Source organism: Ambystoma mexicanum, chromosome 10, assembly GCF_040938575.1.
Source record: "Ambystoma mexicanum isolate Mex_15411 chromosome 10, UKY_AmexF1_1, whole genome shotgun sequence".
In the NCBI taxonomy this organism is placed as follows: Eukaryota; Metazoa; Chordata; class Amphibia; order Caudata; family Ambystomatidae; genus Ambystoma; species Ambystoma mexicanum.
Genome location: NC_090932.1, coordinates 1,545,927,658 through 1,545,949,625, shown reverse-complemented (window position 1 = coordinate 1,545,949,625; position 21,968 = coordinate 1,545,927,658). Strand labels below are relative to the sequence as shown.

General features: G+C 43.6%; 1 protein-coding gene across 2 annotated transcripts in view; it reads right to left on the bottom strand.

Moving 5' to 3' along the window:
• Positions 1 to 4,714: 4,714 nt before the first annotated feature.
• The window catches only part of UNC119B (unc-119 lipid binding chaperone B), a 76,632-nt gene continuing 59,378 nt past the window's right edge, over positions 4,715 to 21,968 (bottom strand). Inside the window, exons 5-6 of one of the 2 annotated variants that reach the window (XR_011276223.1) lie at positions 7,981 to 8,279; positions 7,247 to 7,542 (exon numbers count right to left, since the gene is read on the bottom strand). Coding sequence is in view for 1 of the 2 variants with exons in the window: in XM_069619779.1 (XP_069475880.1) it covers positions 8,167 to 8,279 (113 nt within the window). In the remaining variant the exon portion in view is untranslated. Of the gene's footprint in view, positions 8,280 to 21,968 lie in introns of both variants that reach the window. The other variant, XM_069619779.1, reaches the window with a different exon arrangement.

The following is a 21,968-nucleotide window of genomic DNA, read 5'->3' as shown; positions in this document are numbered from 1 at the left end:
AGTTGGGTGGAAAATTCCCACGGACCACATCACGGCATCCTACACACTACACAGCTTAAGACAGTTAACCATCCCACAAATAACAGCCCACTAATAAACAGCAATTCCCTCACCTCCCCAGTCATCTTGAACACATCTAGATAGCCATGTATATAATCCAATTGTCGAGGTGGCCATCCCAGGCAAGAGAGTGCTTATATGTGGCAAGCACCCTTCTCCTGGCAGTAAGGAACAAGAATCACAGAGACATCACTTCAGGTAGGTGATATGTGGGGGTGGATAGGAAGGAAACTAGCCAACCTTTAATAAGGTTGTTTCTCTAATCAACCAAACAGACAGACCTATACCATGACCGCTTTCCCATAGCCAAGTGCATCTGGCCACTTGAGCTAGTCATCTGCACTAAAGGTTGCATAAATGGAAGTGCTATGGTTTATAAACCCAAGATAACCTTCATGCCCCACACTGGATGCAGTTATAAAGCAGTATACTCAGGGGGGCCCACACCCATCGATCTGTCCTTAATTATTTAGACTGAATTGTTAATAGCCCAAAGAAAGCGCAAAGAAAGCCCAATACGTGTTTGTAGCCAGGTCCAATATACTTTTCACCAAGAATTGTGCCTTCCCCTTTTAAAAGGAAAGCCACAGAACGCAGGGCTATGAATCTGCCGAGAGTATTAAGAGACCACAAAGACCATGCAGCTGCAGGCTTATCTTTTTTATCCATTTTCCAACTCATGCCAGCAGAGGGGCGGGACCAGCCAACAATTTCACACCAGGCTTTCAACAGATTCTGATGATTTACAATGCATAAAATTGGCGACCCGTACACAAGGGCAACCAGGCAAGGTTTGCTGGCAAGAACTTTTTTCCTTGTGGTAGAATTACGGCAAGGAGGAGTCAGTCATATGTAAAGCCTGTATATCAAGCAAAAGAAGGAAGTGCTTTGTTCTAGAACATTTAGCTCAGAGAGTATCATGAGTTTATTATACCCTTCATGCCAGAGCCCAACTACAACCACAAAGGCAGTCTAAATACCCACTCGCGGCTGTGGCAGGTTTTGGAGGCAGGAATACAAATAAAGTTGTGCCAGACACAAGGCTCTGGAGAGTTTTAATCTCTGCCCTTCGTGTACACAAAAACACTACTCATAGCACCCGACAGGCCACCAGTGTGAAACATGTACACTATTGGCTAGTGATATTTTACCCTTGGTAAGAAACTGATGTCTTATGTATAGAATTGAGGTGGCGAGGGACTTCTTAATGACCGGCTAGTAGCTTGCAACTTTAATTTTTGCCATCGAACAATAATGTTGTGGTTCTACCACGAGTCTATTTAAGAACCAATTCGTATTGCCATGCTGTGTATGATAAACATTAGATCATGTCAATCTGCCATAGACCATTACCAAAAAAAGTATTCACACTTGCAACAGTGTCTTTTATACTCCTAAACATAGCAAGAAATGCTCTTGTTCAGCATTTATGTACATATATTCTCTTGTAGAGATAATTAGCACATAAATAGTATAGTCGAATATAGAGTCCCAAGTAGTTGAGTTCGAGTAATATACACAGCTATGAAGTAAATAGGTTAACCAAAACGGCCTACAACCTTATCAGCAATGCGTGTGTATATTCATTGTGGCACAGTGAAAGCCATGGTGCGGTCAGCATTGGCAAGACAGTGGACAGGTGATAACCTATCCCTGAATAACACTAAATGGAAATGTGGTGTTAAAAAAAAAACACACCATCAAATGTAAGTGGCTTCTAAGGGCAGTTACAAACAAGCAAAAAGCTATCTAAAGCTATGGTGAAATGGCAGGTAGTGCATTCTAAAGTCCTCTGCATAGGTTTCCCCTCTTCGGACCACTAAGCTTTGATGGATCCACTTAATCTGGCCAAATAAACTCTGCACCAAAACTCGGTGTCACAATAAACCCACTTCACCAGCACTGAGCTAGTTGACAGGCTTAACACAAACAGCATGGGGTACTTAATTGTGTCAATTACAAAGACAAATGTGTCTAGTGTGAAATAGCTCATTTCACACTCAAAAAGTTTAAAACAAGAATTTGGTAAAGTGCCAAGTCTCGGGCCCATGAGCAGATGTACTGCATCATGGGGAAGGGATTTGAAATCAGCACAGCTCTGTAATTTAGCTTGGTCGCCACACAACTGAAGCAAGCATTAGAAAACAAGAATTTGGAAATCATGAATTAGCCGTTTGCTTTCCCTTACCCAGTCAGCACAGCCAGAGAATCAGCTGGGTCCTCCAAACAAGGTCTCCCAAGTTTTCAGATCAGATAGTTCTATAAGGTGTAAGCCCAACCCACTAAGGTAATCTGAACCACCTGTTCATTGACATCAAATTCTCATGGGTGTCACTCACCTGGACATCACGTGAAAACACCTTCAATGAATGTTGCCATTGCACTCCCAGCGCTGACCTCACCGTGAGTTGGTAATTGGTCAACTAAATAGCATGGTATTTCTTTAGAGCATTTTATTATTCTTACACGACACCACAACCTAAGGTATCTGGGCACTTTGCAAGACATCTTGGAATACATACAGTTAGAGCTTAGTACAAAATACATACGGTTCAAGCATAGTACATAAAGATCACAGTACATATCAAGCTCAGGCAATGAGGTAGGTTCTCATTTACAAACTCCGTTCCTGAAGGCCAGTGTTGTCATTGGTGAGGAGCCATTTTTTGATATGATATTGAACCTGTAGCTGTGGAAGTTTAGGTCCGAACATAAGTTGAGTGGGAGGGCATTCCATGCTAGAGCTGCTTGTACTGGAAAACTAGTGCCTCCGGCTCTTTTTAAATTGAAGCGTGGTGAGAGAATGCAGAAGGAGTTAGCTGATGTTTTAGGAGTGATTTTGTCCATTAGGTATTTCAGAGCCTTATTGTTTAGGCATTAATGAGAGATGGAGACAAGTTTAAAGTAGATTCTGTCCTGGATAGAGAGCCATTTGTAGCTCCTTGTTTCAGAGATATGGTCCTTTCGTGGAATGCCCAGTGCAGTTCTTAATGTGTTATTTAGCAAGGTTTGAAGTTTGTTTAGCACTTCTTTGTTTGCACCTGCATAGTGTGTGTGTTGCAATAATGAAGTTTGGCCAGGATTAAAACACGTGCTAAGATCAAGCGGCTATTGGTGAAGAGGTCGTTTTTACATGCATGAATAAGTTTGCACATATAGGCGGTTGGTCGCAGTGGCATTTACTTGTTTAAGGTTCAGATCAGTTTTTGTATCTTTAGCTATTATGATCAGGTTACTGTCTATGTTGAACGAGGTGTATTTAGGACTACGTTTATTGTGGTAGGTGGGGGCACCTAATATGAGAATTTAGGTCTTCTCGTCATTCAGGCACAGGCTATGGGTCGCCATCCAGGCCTGAACAACAAGGTACATTTTGTTCAGTAAGTCATTGTCCACGTCGTAGTTGCCCGAACGCTTCCAACTCCTTTTAGCTGCAGCCAATTTGCATCTCCTTCATAAGAGCGATATTCATGTCTGAGCGTTCATCTCTTGTACGCTGTCAGTTTGAAGATGAAGCCTCAAAATTCACATCACTTAAAGTGAGATTAACAAACATTACAATTCAAGAACAACTCATTGTGCTCAACAAATGGCTCTTACAAGGTTTATAAATTCTAGTTCTCATGAGATTAGCAATAGCAATGTTTTCACAAAATGGGGAAGCAAGACAATATTCTTTTATAGTTCATGCTCTGAAGTTTGCATAGAACAAAATGTGTATTTCAAACAGAAGGGCACTTCAGGCTTATCAGCATCTCCCATGTCAGTTGCAGACAGTCCAATTCTCCAAAACCTATTTTGGGTATTTACCACATGATGCAAAAACAGACTAATCAAATGCAATGTACAGTTATGTTTCATGTACATTCATTGGGTTTGCAAGTCAAAGCAAATAGGTCTGAAATCATGTGAACAAAAAGCTCTATAAATTTGCTAGAACTTGTCAGTCAATATTCCAGTCATATGTAGCTTTTGGATTGTAAGCGGTTCAACCACAGGACTAGTGCTGTACTGCTGTTAAAGACAAGGCTTCCATTAAAAGATATTAAGGACATTTCCACATGGACGCAAAAAAGACAGATGGTAAAATATGGTGCAGCTGCAATGCATCCCTTGATATAAGGCATTAGTGGGGTGGCGATTGCCATTAGCTCATTGTCAGCCTGAGCCTTGGAAAGAACCTTTAAGACACTGGTGGATAACGCTAGCAAGCACAGACGTTCATCTCCTTCAGCACTTGGGAAGGCCGTGGTTAATTTGGACATATTCGGTACCTAGGAGAGTGCTTCAAGATAATTAGGCTTTACAAGACCCTTGGTATGGGCATGGTTTCAGTCTTGACTGCACTTTGAAGCACTTGCATTACCCACCTTGAGTTGCTCCGGATAACTAAAAAAGATAGCAACTGCTTTCGAGATTAAATACTGAGGTTATTGCTCATGAATAAAACATTTTGCAGTTACCTAGTCTAAATGCTACATTTCTCACCGAGTTACAGCAACTGGAGCTCCAGTTATCAGCATCAACTGTGTCGGATACATAATGTAATGCTATCCAAGGTACAAAGCAAACACCCTCAGGCCATTTGAAACAGTAACCTAATGCAATGGTGTCCCCTGCTTACCATTAAAATTAGTAGAAACCCACACCACCACAATGTAAAAATTATTTATTTATTTCGCTTGTGACAAAATAACCATTTTATACAAATAAGTCCCCAAATTCACTTTCAAAGAAAGTCAAAAGATACAGTGGACAGAATTCCAAGTAAGATACATGAACAGAAATTATCCAAAAAGGACAAGAGTGAAAGGAGTGTATACAAATGAAAGACCGTTAAATGACAGGGTACCAACTGCCATGGAAGCAACTTATTAGATCTTATTTGTGTACCTACAAAAATACATACACATTTATAGGCACCAAAGCCCTGGAGCGAAGGAAGAACTCTGTAAGCAGAGGTTTGCTCGGTTAACACTTTTCAAAAGAGACATGTAACGCAGAACTGCTACATGAGGAATACGAAGGCAAGAAGGTAGGAATACAGAGACAGACAGTAAACAAACATTTAAAATGCACTCTGTCAGCCACTCTCAAGCAAACCATGTGGGGTAGCAGCAATAATGTGAGCTACAAAATGAGACATGCCACCCATCTCTACATTGGTCATTTACAAAAGGGGACCCAATTGGAGTGCCTCCCCCAACCTCTCTGAAACCAAATAAATAAAACCCAGCAGATAAAACCTGTAACAATCACCACAAAATACCTTAAGTGGGAGTATACCTTGTTTTCAAAGATAAGCATTGCTCCAGAGAACAGTGTTAAAGGAAGCTAGGAAGACTTGGCCGACTATTCATCCCACTAACCCCTCCCCGCAGAGTAAGCAGCACATTAATAAGTGGACTATAAAGCCCCTCCAAGTAAAATATTTCAGATTGCTATCCACAATGCTGATGTAGTCACAGAGCAGCAACAATAAAAAAAAAACCTACTACCAATATACTTTTGAAAAACATTGGATGTGCATATTTAAAATACAATACTTTATGGGACAAAAGACTATGCGCCTTGATCAAAAAAAAAAACACATGTAAAAGCAATGGCACGATGCACTCATGAGTGCAAGAAAACTGAGAAACTGCACATGTGTTGCTCCACATCGACAAATGTACAATTGAAAGAAAATTGTGTTATGCTGAAATGAAACCATTGAACTTAGAAGATTCAACCCCAGATTTAAAGGATGCAATCAAACCATATAAAAATACGCATGTAGAAACATGGTTAACACCTACCCTTCAAACGCTTCTTTTTTGAATAATTACCTTTCTTTTGTGCCTCGTTACCTTTGCTAATCTATCGTGTTGCTTCAAGTCATGAGGTTTATTTCAGAAACCCCGAGAACCCTGCCGGATGTAAAAATCCACGTCTAGCAGTGCAAGTTGCAGTCCAGAGAAGTGTATATGCTTTTTACAATAGTGCATCTTTTATATGTTGTAGGCGCACACACTGGACAAGAGGAAAACTTGCACCATGGTGCAATGCAAAAATTGCACACTGCACAGCAGTTGAGAATTTTTAAAAATGTGTTTCAGGTCTTAAAATAGACTCCACATAGCATTAAGTAACCATGCTGCAAAAGCTTCTTAGTAATTAATAAGCCAGATTTCTCAAGAACATTCAGGGAATGTACATTTAGTTACAGGGTTTTAACCATGCACATCAAATCCTCAAGATAATGAGCATGGCGCACTGGCAAACTCAATTTTGATGTGTCACAAAACTGGTTTTGAAACAAACAATGGGTATATTGAGGTCAGAGAGAAGAGGAAATGGCTTTCGCAAGGACTGAAGCACAACCAGTAAGTTTCTTATCATTTTAAGTGTACTTTGTGTCCATTTGAGCTACAGGGCAGAAATGCACGCAGCTGTGCGCAAAACAAAAGTGTACTGGGCTGAAATTGCAGGCCAGCCTCTCCAGTCCACTGGTTGGTGCTGGCAGATAAGGCTTTCCCCGCTATGTTATTTGGTTTCTCTTTTCAAAGTAATTGCTATGAAACTTAAGGTGTTCCCACTCAAAAAAAGGTAACAAAAGGCACACAAGGGAATATTAGTCATCCCTTATACACCACACGTTCAGAGAAGGGTGCAGTCATCGTTTGTATAATGTGTAGCAGAGGAAGCTGCAGCAGCTAACATTTCACACTGCACCACAATGATTAAATCAAGTTGCGTCCTATAGCATACCAGAATTTGGTTGCAGAGGAAGATGTGGCCTGTCACCTTCCACATTAACGAACTCCTACCAGATGAATCAGTAAGCATACCAGCCAGACCACAACTTCAGAGCACAACCATCTGAGAAAAAAAAGAGCCACTTCTCCATCCACCCCTCTCGATTGGTGAAGGAAAACATTCTTCCATGGGGGTTTGTGGGAGAATGGAGTTTACGGGCCCACATTTTACACAGAGCACATGGACACCCACTCTCCCAACATTTCATCCTAGAACAAAGAGTCACTACTTCTCCCAAAGGTAATGAGACCACATTGCACACCAAAGCGTGCATCGATAGTTCACTTTCTAACAGGTGAGATGGATACAGCTACACACGGCATTCACCTCAGCAACTCATTCAGCTTCGCTTTATAAGACAGACAGGTGGGACAATCAAACCAGAAGCTAGTTAGCATAACTGATATTTAATGCCTTGCCACAGCTGCTACACCAGTGCCAGACAACCCAGGATAGAACATCCCACATAAGACAGTCCTCCGCAGCATTTGCTTTCCTTTGTACTCCCGGCAATATTTCAACTGCAGAACACAGCCAAAAGACAGTAACCATAGCAAATATGCTTATGCACTGGTCACTCCATGTGGCTGGTGTCTCATTCATCTGTGCAACGTTGATTTCTCTGCTCATGGAGGTCTCCTTCACGCTGTCACTGTAAGATGTCACACCTGAATACAAGTTGGTCTTAACCAGGAGAAAGAGGATCGTTAGACGAACCAGTGTGCACACCCCACAGGCACTGTTCAGGAGCAAGCGATGGAAGATGGAAACTGCACTTAATGCTTCCTCTCTACTCCCACAGCATCTGCTGTGCTCACCCAGGTAGTAGTGAGGCATTAATCAAGGAGTAAGGTACAGTACAAATGGTCAAATAATGAGCATATATTATGAGACATTAATTCTTACTGACATATTTTCACCCACCACAAATCCTTAATATATTGAAATGGCCACTTAAGTCTGTATATCATACACCTTTACAGTGAGTAGCAAGTTGGGTGCACGACAGAAGCAAAAAAAAAAAGTATCCCCCCCACCAAACAAAAAATGCCACAAAAAATTAATAAATAAAGCTTCTTCACTAGGCACAGCAAAATGCTACCCTGCTGTTTGCTGCAATACCTTCTTAGACAGAATGTGAAGTTGGGTATAGCAACACTGGAAGCGAGAGAGGATGGGTTAGGACTACCACTTCAGGAATCGGAGCTCCAGGTTTCCAGTTTTGGGTAGTCTGATCAGTGCTGGAGCCTTCGTATATTTGGAATCAATAGCTGCAGAAGAGTCCTGCTTGGGAAAGAAGTCTCCATCTCACTGTCCCCCATTGTAGGCATAGTCCGCTTTGTTGTGCATGATTAACTTGTTGTCCACAAAGTAGAAGCTGTCAGAGCGAGTTTCATACGGGTTTTCAATCATCATGCGAACTGTGGGACAGAGAAAATATGTTATCTTCTTAGCTCGTTTATTCATCTGCTTGTGCTGCACAAAGAACCAGTCTGGTCGGCTTTGCTAGCCTAAACTATGCTGTTCACCATTCAGGGACAAGTTCCACCCACTACTTTCTCTGCTAAGATGTATTCACCCCTTCCTCTTGCAACAAATATCCACTGCATGCATAAATACCACCCATTTCGTCCAAAGGTCCTTCTGCAGGAAAATCACTTGACAACGATGGCCAAGGCACATGTGAGGTCGGGTGGCTGGCCTAGAAAACCTGAAGTACTAAAACGTTAAACAGTTTCAAATGTTTAAAATAATGCATTATGGCTTGAATATAGCTTTGGTTGCAGTGATATTAGGATTGTTATAAACTAAAGCCAATTAACCATGCACAACAGTGTACGGTCAATAGTAAATGAATGCCTGTCGTCAGCTTCAAAACAGCTCCCTGGAGTTTGAAACAGGAATGCCAATAGAGCAACAACAAAAAAAAAAAAAGGATTTGAACCGTACCACAACAAGTCCGTCAAATTAGTACCATCATTGCTTAATAGAATGAGAAAACTTCGTACAAGCCATGAGCAGAGGTGGACGTTGCAAGCTCCTAGCCAGGAATAAAACTCATATCCCTCATTTCTTACTTGCAAAGCAGTAATAGCTAGCGCACGTTTGAGGCCTGCTATGAAGCCTCGATGTGGCTGCTTAAAGCCTTAAAATTCAGACTAAGCCAGATCATAACAGTGAGCCTTATGGTGCCAGTCTCTGAACTCAGCAGAATAAATCCTTCGTCACACGACCAGTTAGCCAAAAACACTACAAACCGGATCAAAAAAACCGTGATTCTTATGCCACAAAGTTAAGGTCACCAAACTGATTAACAAATTGCACAATGTCAACTAGACCAATCATTCATCTGTACACACCTTCTAAAATCCCTATAAACCAACACTCCCTAGAGATCCACAACCTAATTAATGAGGATGGTGCACTAACATTTAGGCTTGACAAAAACAGGTCCCTGCAAACAACCACAGCTTTATATGAGGTACTCCCGACAAGCCACAGAACACCAAACTAGTGCTGCGTGAAGAACTTTGCTACATCATCAAGGGCAACACAAACTTTTTCGGAGCATGTAACAATGTTTTAAAATTCCTGGCAATCTACAGGAAACCAGGCTAAAAATATAGCTTTCAGCAACAAGATCATGCATTTAAGTCTGCCCAAGCTCATGCGCATGGAGGATCATTTTGATATCAACCTGTGGGTGAACCTCCTTGGCCTGCTTATCTTTTATTTAACCCAAATGATCATCTCTCCTGATTCACAAAGCAAGTCACACCCTTCACTTTTCCAGGTATGATCTTAAAGGAGTACTTCACTCTTAACTTAAAAAAAAGAATCCTTTACTCCCACTTTCTTTTTAGAAAGTAAAACGTTCCCAATTTGGGTATTTAAAAAAATATAAATACATTGTAACTTTAAAATCATTTTTGTAATCACTTATTCAATAGGACCTTGCTCTTTTTCAGATCATGGATTAATAGGAACCCCTTCCAGTGGCACTGCTCTGCTGATGCTACGGATCCAAACGTGCAGGAGAGCAGGTTCTTGTCCATGGTTTACTAGTGGGGATTTTAATTGCAAGCTGCTCTGAAAGGTAATGGCTTAACTGCATCTATGAAAAAAAGCTAAATCTCCCGATGTAACAAACTATCTTAACCAAGTGTGCCATCAGTCACTACATTTATAAGCAGATGTGTCCTGGGACCAAACATGCGCTAAAAACAATTGGCAAAGCCAATGGTGTCATTATGTAAGCATTTGCATGCTGAACCATTATGGCAGTGCCTGGAAAATGAGCATCTCGTGCCTTCACAAGCACCAAACGTTGTCAATGTGGGAGAAATCGCTTGATTTTAGGGAGCAAGTGCCTGGTCTGCAGCTTACCGGTAGGGTTGACTGGACATCAAAATATCAGACCTGGAAGCACGAGTTAATCCATGAACAGACCAGGCTCACAAAGAAGTCAGTATCTCAAAATTACTGGGAGCATTTTACTTCCTGTCGCATGTGAACTGAGAACTGCAATCACCTTGAACACCCACAAAACAACGTCAGGCCTAAGGGGGAACTGTCAATGCCAAATGGCAGTGCAAGACAACACCCATTTCCTGTGAGCTGGCAAGATTAGCACACAGAAATGAATTCCTCGTTACACCATCTAGTTGTGCTGAGAAAGCAAGGCTAGCATCAGTCAACATCTCCATATTTAATGAGTTTACTTCGGTTCTTACAATTAAAACGCCAGGCTATAGTTCCAGATGAAAGACTATGAAGATTAAACATGTGTTTTGGTAGAGCAATTTCTATTGCTCTTTTTGCAACATTTGCAGATGTTTCATAGTTGCACATTCCTTTACTACCTCGCATAATAGACAATGGCTGTTAATTTCGTAACCAGGCTTTCATAATTGTATCTTGATCATAAACAATGCAGTTTAAGGTTAGGTATAAATATTGACCATTCGAAAATGTACTCCCTAGTCTACAACTGGTTGGGATCTCAGGACTGCAGTTCCATGAAATGGAGGCAGGGCTGAGGGGGGAGGGGGAACCACATGACCGGTCTCAGTAGCAGCCCTACAGATGTCTGCAAAGGGTGTGGAGGCATGTTTTTCGGAAGGCCACTGATGCAGCCTTTGCTCCTGTACAATGACCCATGCAGTAGTCATCAGAAATCTAGAGGACGGTAACTTTGTATGCCTTTTCAATACTAGATAATATCAAGAGGTGCCGGTACTTCCACTCTTCCCAGGGGACAGACCATTGTAACTAAAGAAAATGCAGTCGATTTCCTGAGAATGATTTCTTTCCAGGTAGAAATTCAAAGTTCTGGCCATCCAGAGGAAGAGCAACATCTCTGTAGGGAAAATGAGACTCAATTTCGACCGAGAGAACAGAATTTTACCCCCACTCCCTCCAAAAACCAGAATTATGGCAAGAGGTGAGACTCTGGGCTGAATCTGGTGCGAGTCAGTATTTTATTTTATTAGCTGTTTTTTTTTTACAATATTGGTTCATACTATCAAAAGCTAAATGTAAAATTTACACTTCCCATTTAGGGAGACACACTAGAAAGAAAACTATCAAAATACAAAATGTGTAACAAAAAAGGAGGAAACATAAAATGGTATTAAACAGTTATTTTTCATGATTTTCCGAATTTTGCACCCGATAAGGTGCAAATACAGCTTCACGGAAATTTACCACTGCAATGCAAATTGAGATGGGATTCGAAAAGAGCTTCCATATACCATTTTCATCCAAGGTGTCATATTGCATTAAGCTAATGCAGTTCTCTAGCTCCCCCCAGAGCTGGACATTTCAACATGATGTGTTGTATGGATTCCTCCTGATTAACATTTTCACAGAACCTACAAAAATGCAATGTACTGCAAATTAATTGCCTTTTTATCATGACCGATCTAGTCAGCCAAAGATTAAATCTGAACCGTGTGAAAGCTGACCTGAACGAGAGATGGATTTAAGGTCAGGTACGGTTCACACGTTCCAAGCTTTTTCCCTGAGAACGGATTAGCACTGAAGTCTTTATATTTACAACATTGGTCCCATGTGTTAATCCAATCGTGTAAATATATATCTTATCCTTTGTTCGCTGTGGATTTTCTAGGGGAACCTTCAGGGATAGATTAGCAGCTGCCATTATGCCATATATTGTATTTCACCATTCGATAACGACATGACTATGTGAGGAGATATTTAGAAAGGGACTGGAGCAATGTTCTAGGACTGTCAGCTAAGATGCACTTTCAGAACAGAGCACTCCAACGCCATTGAAGATAAATTTCAACGAAGGCAACCCCAACTCGAGCCATATAAGAGCCATCGGTATGCACCGTGGAAGATTTAATATCTTCCTCCAAAATCTACCTTCTAGTTTTTGGAGGTAGAAGTGGGTTGTACTAAACCACGTTTCCAGCCCATACAGCAAAATAGGGACAGTTTTTTGGCTGTAGTAAGTAATAACAGATTTTATTGAAAATTTGCCCTGCTTGCGAATTAGGATCTTAGTTTGCAAGATGGCTGTTAATCTTACTTCCAAGGTTTGTAAGTGCATTCTGTTGAGAATCTGTCAATTCGCATACCTAGGTAGTACAACTCCACAACTGCAATTGCCAGCTTAATCGGCTCCTTCTCCAGAAGGAGGCATTGCAAATCATGACTTTAGATTTTTTTAATGTTAACCATTTTTGACAATGTACCTCGATAGGGCATGTAGGAAATGTTGTAGATCTATTGGCGTTTGACATTATCACCAGATCATCAGCGTAAAGAAGGACTACTAATTTTCTGTCCCACTTTTGGAGCATCTGAAGTTACATTGTCAAATATGTCAGATAAGAAGGTGAAGAGGGCCGAGGCCAGTATACACCCCTGCCTCAGCCCTCTCGTGGCGTCTACTGAGGAGGTAAGCATACCCTCCATGTTTAACCTGACTAGTAGTGATGTATCACTATGCAATTCACTTACAATGTCAACAATTGTTTCGGGACATTCTTTCTGAAGTTTAACCAATATCTGCCTTGAGATCGAATCAAAAGCGCAACAAAATCAATATATGGCAAGAATAAAAGGTTGTTTAGTTGCATGGCACTGATGTTTGATGGCATACAGCGTTGTCAAATTTACCACTGTTCCCATCCCAGCTATGAATCCGGTCTAGTGGGGTGTCGCGCGTCCGACAACTCTTGGTCCACTCGTTAAAGTCCCGGAGGACAAAGCGTGGAAAGATTTTACCTGCTAAATCGAATAATGAAATGGGTCTGTCATTTCCAGCACTTCCCCTGTCCCCGTTTTTGTAAACCAGGAGGGCCACACCTTTACACCACGAATTCAGAATAGATCTATTTTTTATGTCATTAGAAAATACGTTGACCACAATTGTGGATGGGCCTTCAGCATGTGGTTACTTAGACCATCGGGCCACAGCACCCGTGACCTGCTCGATTTTCTGATAAAAGCCTCGATGTCTGAGTGATATGTCCAGGCTTCATTGTGAGTGCACTGTAGGTGGTGTCTCAATCAGTGGCCATCGGGAGTTGTCATAGTGCTAACAAAATATGCGGTCCATTCAAGTTCCATCATGTCATTTATTTGCACATTCATCTGCGATGTTCCAACAGTCTGATTAAGGATAGACCGTACACATGCCGGGTTTTTAGAAGCAATGGCGCGTAGGAGGCTTTTGCTGTCTTGCTGGTACCGGATGGCCTGGCGACCATGTGTCCAATTCCCGTATTCACATTTAGCTGCCCTCAGGGCTACCAGTCATTCTAAAGGAGGTACATTCTTGATATCCTTTTTTTTCCGTCATAGTTCAGCTTTTTTATTTCTTTCTAAGCTAAGTCAAAGCAATGAGCCTTAAGTGATGCCTTATGCACGTTCTTATTTTGCGATCCAAAGTAAATCAGAGTGGTAGTATCGCCATATGTCATTTCATTATTTAACAGCATTTCATTTAGCTGGGCCGATTTGTGCTCATTCCATTTAAAGCGAGTGCCTGCGTCATTAGTGCTGATCTGCGAGAAGTAGAGTAATCGCTTTCAGTCTTTGTCTCCCAGTGCCACTGCAGTGTTTGTAATCACTATTCAACTGGTCAAGTATTCCCCTAGATTGTATAATTCTATCTACATACACAAAGTCAATAGCGCTCTTCAAGGAGCCTCTGGACCATGTGGCTCGAGGCGAAAGGTCACCAGGTAGCGATCCATTGGCCATCACAAAACCGCTCTCCATCAGAGATGACCACCTCGTTTGGCTTTCCGTGGTCTTTGATGTACTGTCTTAACATCTTAAGTCACCAGTGATTATTGTGTTTTTAATCAGGGGATCACCAGAGATTATATGTAAAAGATCTCAGGGCTTGAAAAGAACTCAGATGCCCGCTAGGTTTTTGTATGAATTAACCAAGGTAATTGTATGCTGCTTGTATTGAATTCTAACCAACTGCATGAAATTGCTGGGCACCTCCCAAGCTTGTATGGTGTAACCAGAGCGTATTTTTACTACGACCATAAGCCCAGAAGTCGGCTGTCCTTTTGTAGCAGCAATCGATTCAGGAACACAAATGTCATATGGTCATCCCAGCTTGGTTTATATAACATCCACGTTTCTTGAAAGGCAATTATATCAAACTCCTTGATTCGATTCTGATTTGGACTAGTGACGTGTACATGTCGCAGGTATTCCAACTTGCCATTTTAGTCGTATGATCCTGCTTTATTTCAGGCCGATGCTGCAACATAGGCTCAAGACAGTTATGCTAGACATGGGTTTGACAGTCTTTGGGACTTGCTTTTGGCAGGCACAACCACATTTTCCAATACATTCAGTAGAAGACTCAGGGTTTCGTGGGTTTGCAACCGCCTGTGAAATTATTAAAACTAGCGTGAAAATCTCTGCTTTAGCGAGCCATATGGTGTTTAAGACCACCCCTGGCAGGATCTAAAGTCTCACCGTCGCTGCATCATAGAAATCTGGAAATTCGACTTGAGCTATCTCAATCGACGTGATTTCCTCCAACCTTGGTATATCTGCGAATACGCTTAGGATGTTTGAGCGGCTCAATGTATACTGGCTGAACAGTCGCCCAACACCTCATAATCGGTGTGCGGTGCATTGGACTGGACCGACACTCGTTAGTATTATTCTTCTTTGACCGTTTCACTAAAGGTGTTACTGGCTCTTGTATCTTTACAAGTTGCAGGTTCTTTTGCTAGGCTAGAACGGCTGATCGTTCATTCGTCACTGAACACCGATTACCAACATTACTATGGTGGCACAAACATTATTTGGTGGCCAGTAGTGTACCTTTTCTGCGGGCATATCTTCAATAATGATGGGCATCGGTTTCGGAACCTGGGGGATTTGCGAGGCCATATAAGCATCTACTCTTTGACGCGTATCAAGGTCTTGCATCTCAACTATCTTGTCACTGATCTTTTTCATACTCTCTTCCTGAGCACCGTTATGCAAGCTGGTCGAGTCAGCACGTACATGATCTTATGCAAATTGGTTGAATCCACACATACATTACCTTTGTTTTTTTTGGAGTTGTGATTTCAATCAACAAATCATCCAATGGCTTGTACGGGACAGCGATTATATTCCCTGCCATTTCTTCAAGCTTTTTTGCTTCCGTAAATGTTTCCATTTCCTCACCACTACCATACTGGCACTTTGTGTTTGCTTTTGAGAAGCAACGATTGTTTTAATAAAGTGTTTTGAGGAGGATTTAACAGATGAGCCTGCTGTTTTTACATTTTTAGGCTTCTTGGTCTGTGTTCCCCCCGAACGTCTTCCCTCGAATCTCAGTTAACTGGGGTGAAGCATGGTCTGTATGGAATAATACGTCTTTTGAGGCATCTTAAGGGACACAGTGGTATTTTCAACGATTCCTTCTCTACAGCCCTGGCCCAAATTTTGAGGTGCCATTGGCCGGGTCACCACATCAAAACTAGGTAAACTTGATGGAATCACAATATCATTTGCTGCATTCTGGGTGGTTAACTGTTCAGTTAACAAGTCTAGTTGCACACTCGTCCATAGTGCTGCAGTGCATATGGTTTGAGTTCTCCATTCCGCAATCCACTCCGTGATTTGTTGAAGAGATTGCTGTGTGATTTTATGATCCAAGGATTCGAAGAGATGGCTAAGAGGAAATTTTAGTGTTAATGGCTGTTAAGGTGATTCCCAGCAGCGGTTGAGACTTGAACCCCTCATTCTGGTTTCAAGGCCAGAGGTCTCCATGGAGTAGGGGCAAACAACGATACTGAGACATTTGGAGATTGATAGTCATCATGCAGAAACATAGCAGGTGAATGTGAAAGGTTTTGGAGATGAATTTCGTCATTAGAGCTTGCATGTAGTGAAATGCCAGCAAAAGATGGTTGAACAAGTACAATAATGGAAGATTGCCTACTTACCTTTGGGGTAGAAAAGGGTACGCTCATTGAGTGTATGGTTTATGTTAATCGAAATAGAAGATCTATCCAAACCCAACGGGGGAGTGATCTTTCCCTATCGCTTAAAAGGTTGTTTGAAATCACAATGCCCATTTCATCTCTCAGTCTTTGGGCATTGGCATGTGAGTATTCAGCCTGTTCGAGTGTCAGACCATGTAATAACAGTGACTGGCTGAGGAGGCAGGGCTGCCTTCGAAAAATCGCTCCTGTGCCCTAGCTCCTCTGCAATGGTACAATTTAAAGCAGGAACAGATGCAACTACTGGCTCCATGTCTGCGTGCTTTATGCCCCAAGGCACACAGAACCCACGAATGTCCGCCACCGCCAGGATTTTTTCCATTCGCCGGCGTGAGCATTAACCTTTTCTTCAAAATTCACCTCACAGACAGTGGGCTGGATAAATTACTGGCTCTCGCAGTTGTGATCGGTGCCGGCATGTCAGTATAAATACGGGATGCCATAACGCGAAGCGTCAACTTTTGAAAAGCCAATAGTATCAACTACGATGGTGATTATACAAACACCTCGAGTAATCGGCCACTCAACATAATGAAAACAACGTGACTGAAACTGGTGTTTGATTAGCTATGAAAAAAGTGCACTGTTTAGACTACCTTAAACAGAGTACATACATGCGCATGAAGAAACCGGTAAATACACAACATTAAGCAATGAGAAAATTCACCAGTTATAGCACAATACCAACTGCGCTCAAGCTATCACTGTATGAGTTCCGCGGTTTTCAGCAGGGACCCCCGCCACCCCCAAGTCAGCCGTAGACAGCCCTTTCAAAGCAGCACTTACATTAGAAGCACACAAGTTTGTGCGGAGAAAAAGGATTCTAGTCCAAAAGGGTGGAGCGAGTTTTCCACACAGTTCACAGGTTTCCACAGCTTTAAACAGCAACTCGAACATTAACATGAAACAGAAGCAGGTCATTCAGCGTTCCCAGCCATAGACAGCCCTTTCAAAGCAGCGCTTACACAAGAAGCAGTGGGGGTCAGTATTGAGAATGCATAGAAAACATCATGTAAAGGGGGTTTGAATGTGGCATTTAAAGGCGGTTATCATTGGAACACCACACTAAGTTAGCGTTATGGACTTAATTGCAATGAAAAATAAGACTAACAATTTACTCACTAACACCCCTAAATTACTAATCAATCCCCACATTAATATTCAAGGCAACTAGCCGGCTCATTTTATGAAATGGTACCAGCCCAGGATCTGCAACGTGCTCTACAAACTCAATTTCCACAAATGTTCACAAGACTCATTTTGAAACAGTTGCACCAAAACCCGTCCGCTTATTAAGGTCTTCAAAGGGCTGAATACAGAGACGTGTTTATGGGAGGGCAAAAGGGGCACTTACCCAGGGCCCCCACCTTGGAGGGGGGGCCCACAAGGCTAGCTGAGCTGTAGAAGTAAGATTTCATTGTTCACCAGTCTTAAATACCACACGTCAGGATATTTTATGGGGTGCTGCTGAGGCTCTAAACCCATTGCCTTTGTTTTGGCAAGTGCATTCTGCCTTGATCAATTCATCATGCATTGCTTTCTATGTTCACTGTGTGTTCCTTATGGCACAACTCTGTAGCATTCTGGCTTCCTGTGGGAATTATGTTGATCATGTTCAGTAGTCAATGGTGAAATACATATTGATAAATTGAGTGCCACAATAGTTCAGCACCCATTGCAGAGATATGTGTTCATATGCAAAATTAGAATATCACATTCCAGCCAGGCTGGCTGAGCCTTTCCTATGTCTGAAGTTTATAAACCTTTTTGCATATGTACTTGGTTTTGCAGAACATCTGCTATTATCAGCAATGTACCTGTACCAGATATGGGTTGCTATAAAAACTAACATATCATCCGAATGGTGAAGATCTAAAAATTGGTTTATTCAGATGTGGTGTTGTAAAATAGGCAATCACCTCCAACGATGGCATAAATGGTAGTCTGAGAGGTGACTATGGAACAGCATTTGTGTTTGTATCCTGGATTTGCCAGCAGACGATACAGTGATCCTGGTCAAATCATCTAATATATCTTACATTACTGTGCGTTCTTCCGTTTGCCTCCTTGCATGCGGCTTGTATCGTTCAGCCCATTACTTGATATTTCTTATGTAGGCCATTTGGGTGGAAGGGTTAGTAGGCCGAAGAGAGCGGACCATATGTTGCAGGCAAGCATATTTTAAGGTCTGCTTGTTTGACACAAAAAATGGTTTGCTTTTTGGTAAAAGTTATGCACGTTTATAAATTAAAATGTCACAAGCCATTATTTTGAAAGTATTTAAAGCTTTAAAATACAAAATAAAAACCCAAGATTCCATTTGTTAAATCACATCGATTGGTATGCTGGTTCTTATATACTTCCCTTGACGATGGAGAGAATGAAGCTAGAATCATTCCCAGTTTGCATAACACCCTTCTATAATATTTGGTTTAAAAATGGTCATGTTTGGTAATGTGCACTTTCCAAGTCCTTTTTTTTAATAAAAAAAAAGATTGTTTTAGTTCTTACCATGAACTAAAACAGTGTTCAAATGCAGAAATTACAGCGATGGCACAAATCCCAGCTTCATCACTTCACCCTTTAACCAATGTATGATCCTGGGCATCTCAGTCTTGTATTGCCTAACCTCTCAATATTGCCAGTCCCTAAACCTTTCAAAATTGTCAGCCCTTCCGAGTGATTTCCTTCTCATGGTATGATCTTCATTCATGGTTTCACTGCGTTAATAGGGAGCATATTTATAATGCACACCACAGGCATTTGTTCCTTTGATATCTAATGGCAACACTATTTGAAAACCATATCCCACTTCTAATCTCAGTCCGTCTGGATAAAGACACCTTCCTGGTAGCTTCTCATCTGCCTCCACTGTCCATGCTACGGTTTGTGAAGCGTTCTCCTTCCTTCCAATTGGTGGTCTCTATCCATGCATGAGCACTTTTGCATTGTGTGAGGCAGCTAATGTGAGTTCCGTCTATTATTGGTTACATGTACCTTTTACATACGGTCCTGCATTAATGCTACATCTACCTTCCTGGATGTTATTGATAAAAAGCATTCTGTATGTACTAGAACAGTAACCCCTTTGTAGACTGCTAATGTTAGTCTTCAAATGCTACTTGTTTATCCTGATTAGAGCAAGTATGGAGAGGGTAAGGGGACTTAAAGGGAGTAAACATGCTTATTATGCTGCGAGAGGGGGCGTGGCCTGCACGCATGCTGTGAAGACAGGTTCCCGCGAAGCTCCGTCCGAGATCCTACTGAAAAGATCCATTAATGCTTAAATAGCTCTGCTACAACCGATCTAATTGCATAATCCAGCGGGGGAACCAACCCCCACCACTCGACCAGACGCCCGAGCCAAATCGTAGAGGAGAACTTAAAAAACGCGGAGCCCAAAGTCGAGCCCCTGGGGAAGGCAAGATGGCGCCGCTCGCCGCGAGATGAGACTGACGCGGCAGCCGACTCGAGGCCCCGCGGAGCCCACAGCAACAACCGACAGACTGGACTAGCTGAACCCCGGCCTCTATTGGCGCCAAAGGCCGAAAGAGCAGAACGCTGCGAGCCGTGGCCCCCAAAAGGTGAGAGCGGACACGACTACCCGGGGCTCGTCACGCGGGGAGGCCTTCGGCCCCGCAAGCAACGCACACCGCTGGGGACACTGGGCCTGCAACCCACAGGAGCACGCAGCGGAGGCCGAGAGGGAGCACACCCGGATACACCCCCGGCGAAAACGACGGTGTGCCGACCTTCCGATTTGGGCCCACGGCGGGACACTGGGCCGCGCTGCAGTCCACAGTACCCGAAGAACCACCAAACACCCCGGAACGATACCTGCGGAGCTGGCACGCTTTAACGTGAAGAGACAAGGCGAGAGGTGAGGGGACAACACGAGAGGCCCGCACCGCGAACATTGGGGGCGCTAGCCACAGGCGAGCCACGGAGCACTGCTCGAAGGCCCCACCAAGTAACACCGGGACAGTGGCATTAACCGCCTCCAAAAGGTGAGAGCGGACACGACTACCCAGGGCTCGCCACGCGGGGAGGCCTTCGGCCCCGCAAGCAACGCACACCTACGCACTATCGCACACCGCTGGGGACGCTGGGCCTGCAACCCACAGGAGCACGCAGCGGAGGCCGAGAGTGAGCACTGAGACGCCCGGATACACCCCCGGCGAAAACGACGGTGTGCCGACCTACCGATTTGGGCCCACGGCGGGACACTGGGCCGCGCCGCAGTCCACAGTACCCGAAGAACCACCAAGCATCCCGGAACGATACCTGCGGAGCTGGCACGCTTTAACGTGAAGAGACAAGGCGAGGGGACAACACGAGGGGCCTGCACCGCGAACATTGGGGGCGCTAGCCACAGGCGGGCCACGGAGCACCGCTCGAAGGCCCCACCAAGTAACGCCGGGACTGTGACATTAACCGCAGGCGATATCCCAGAACCATATAACCTGCAAGCCGAGAGCAGGAACAGGAGCGACCCAGGGAAGGGGATGTCACCCCCCCAAGAGCAACCTGAAACTGGTCACAATGGACTCATTTACGACGGCTAGATCCCAGAGACAACCCCAACAGGACCAGGAACCAGCGGGGGAATCCCCCCAGAAGGAAGAAGACCACAAACACGCGCAGGTACTCCAGGCGATATCAGCCCTACGCACATCGGTGGAGGGGAAAATAGAAGAGGTGAAATCGGACATACAGCTTATGCGTCAAGATGCACGGAATCTCACGGAAAGGGTCACGACGGCGGAAAACACACTACAAGACACGGTGGAGGGCACCCAAGAACTGCAATCGAAAGTCCAGGAGCTTGAGCAGAGGGTGGCGAGGCTGGAAGCACGGTCAGAGGAAGCCGAGGGTCGAGCCCGCCGAAATAATATTCGCATATTGGGGGTTCCCGAAGACGTGGAGGGCCCGGACCCGACTGACTTCGTAGAAACGCTCCTACTGCAGGAGATAGGCCCAGGGAAGCTCTCCCAAGGGTTCTCAGTGGAAAGAGCCCACAGATCCCTCCAAAAGCGCCCACCACCAGGCTCGCACCCGCGACCGATCATAGCTAAAATCCTGAATTTTCGGGACCGTGAAACCATACTACGATACTCAAGAGAAGGAGGTGAAATCAAACGCAACGGCTCAACGATAGTCATCTATCCAGATTACACGCCCACTGTGCAACGAGCAAGGAACTCCTTTATCCCAATAAAGGCGCAACTACGAAAACACAATTTAAAGTATATGCTGCTCTATCCGTCACGACTCAAGGTCCTCTACAAAGGAAGAGCAACATTCCTGGAGACACCTGCTGCAGCAAGCCTATGGCTGGAACATAACAACCTGGCCGACGGCAAGGAAGATCCAACGAAATCGGACATGGGATAACATCACACCCACCGCCACAATAAGCAAGGGGAGACCCCCCCCACACAGAGCCAACAAAGCAGACACTGAGACCCAAGCGACATAACATTAAGCAGACCGCTGCACCGGACGGAAACTCGAAGGACCACACGAACACGGGAAAAAACGACCCACCCCTACGGAAACCGTGTGGGTAACCCCACCCACACACACCCTGATCCGGAAGGCCAGGAA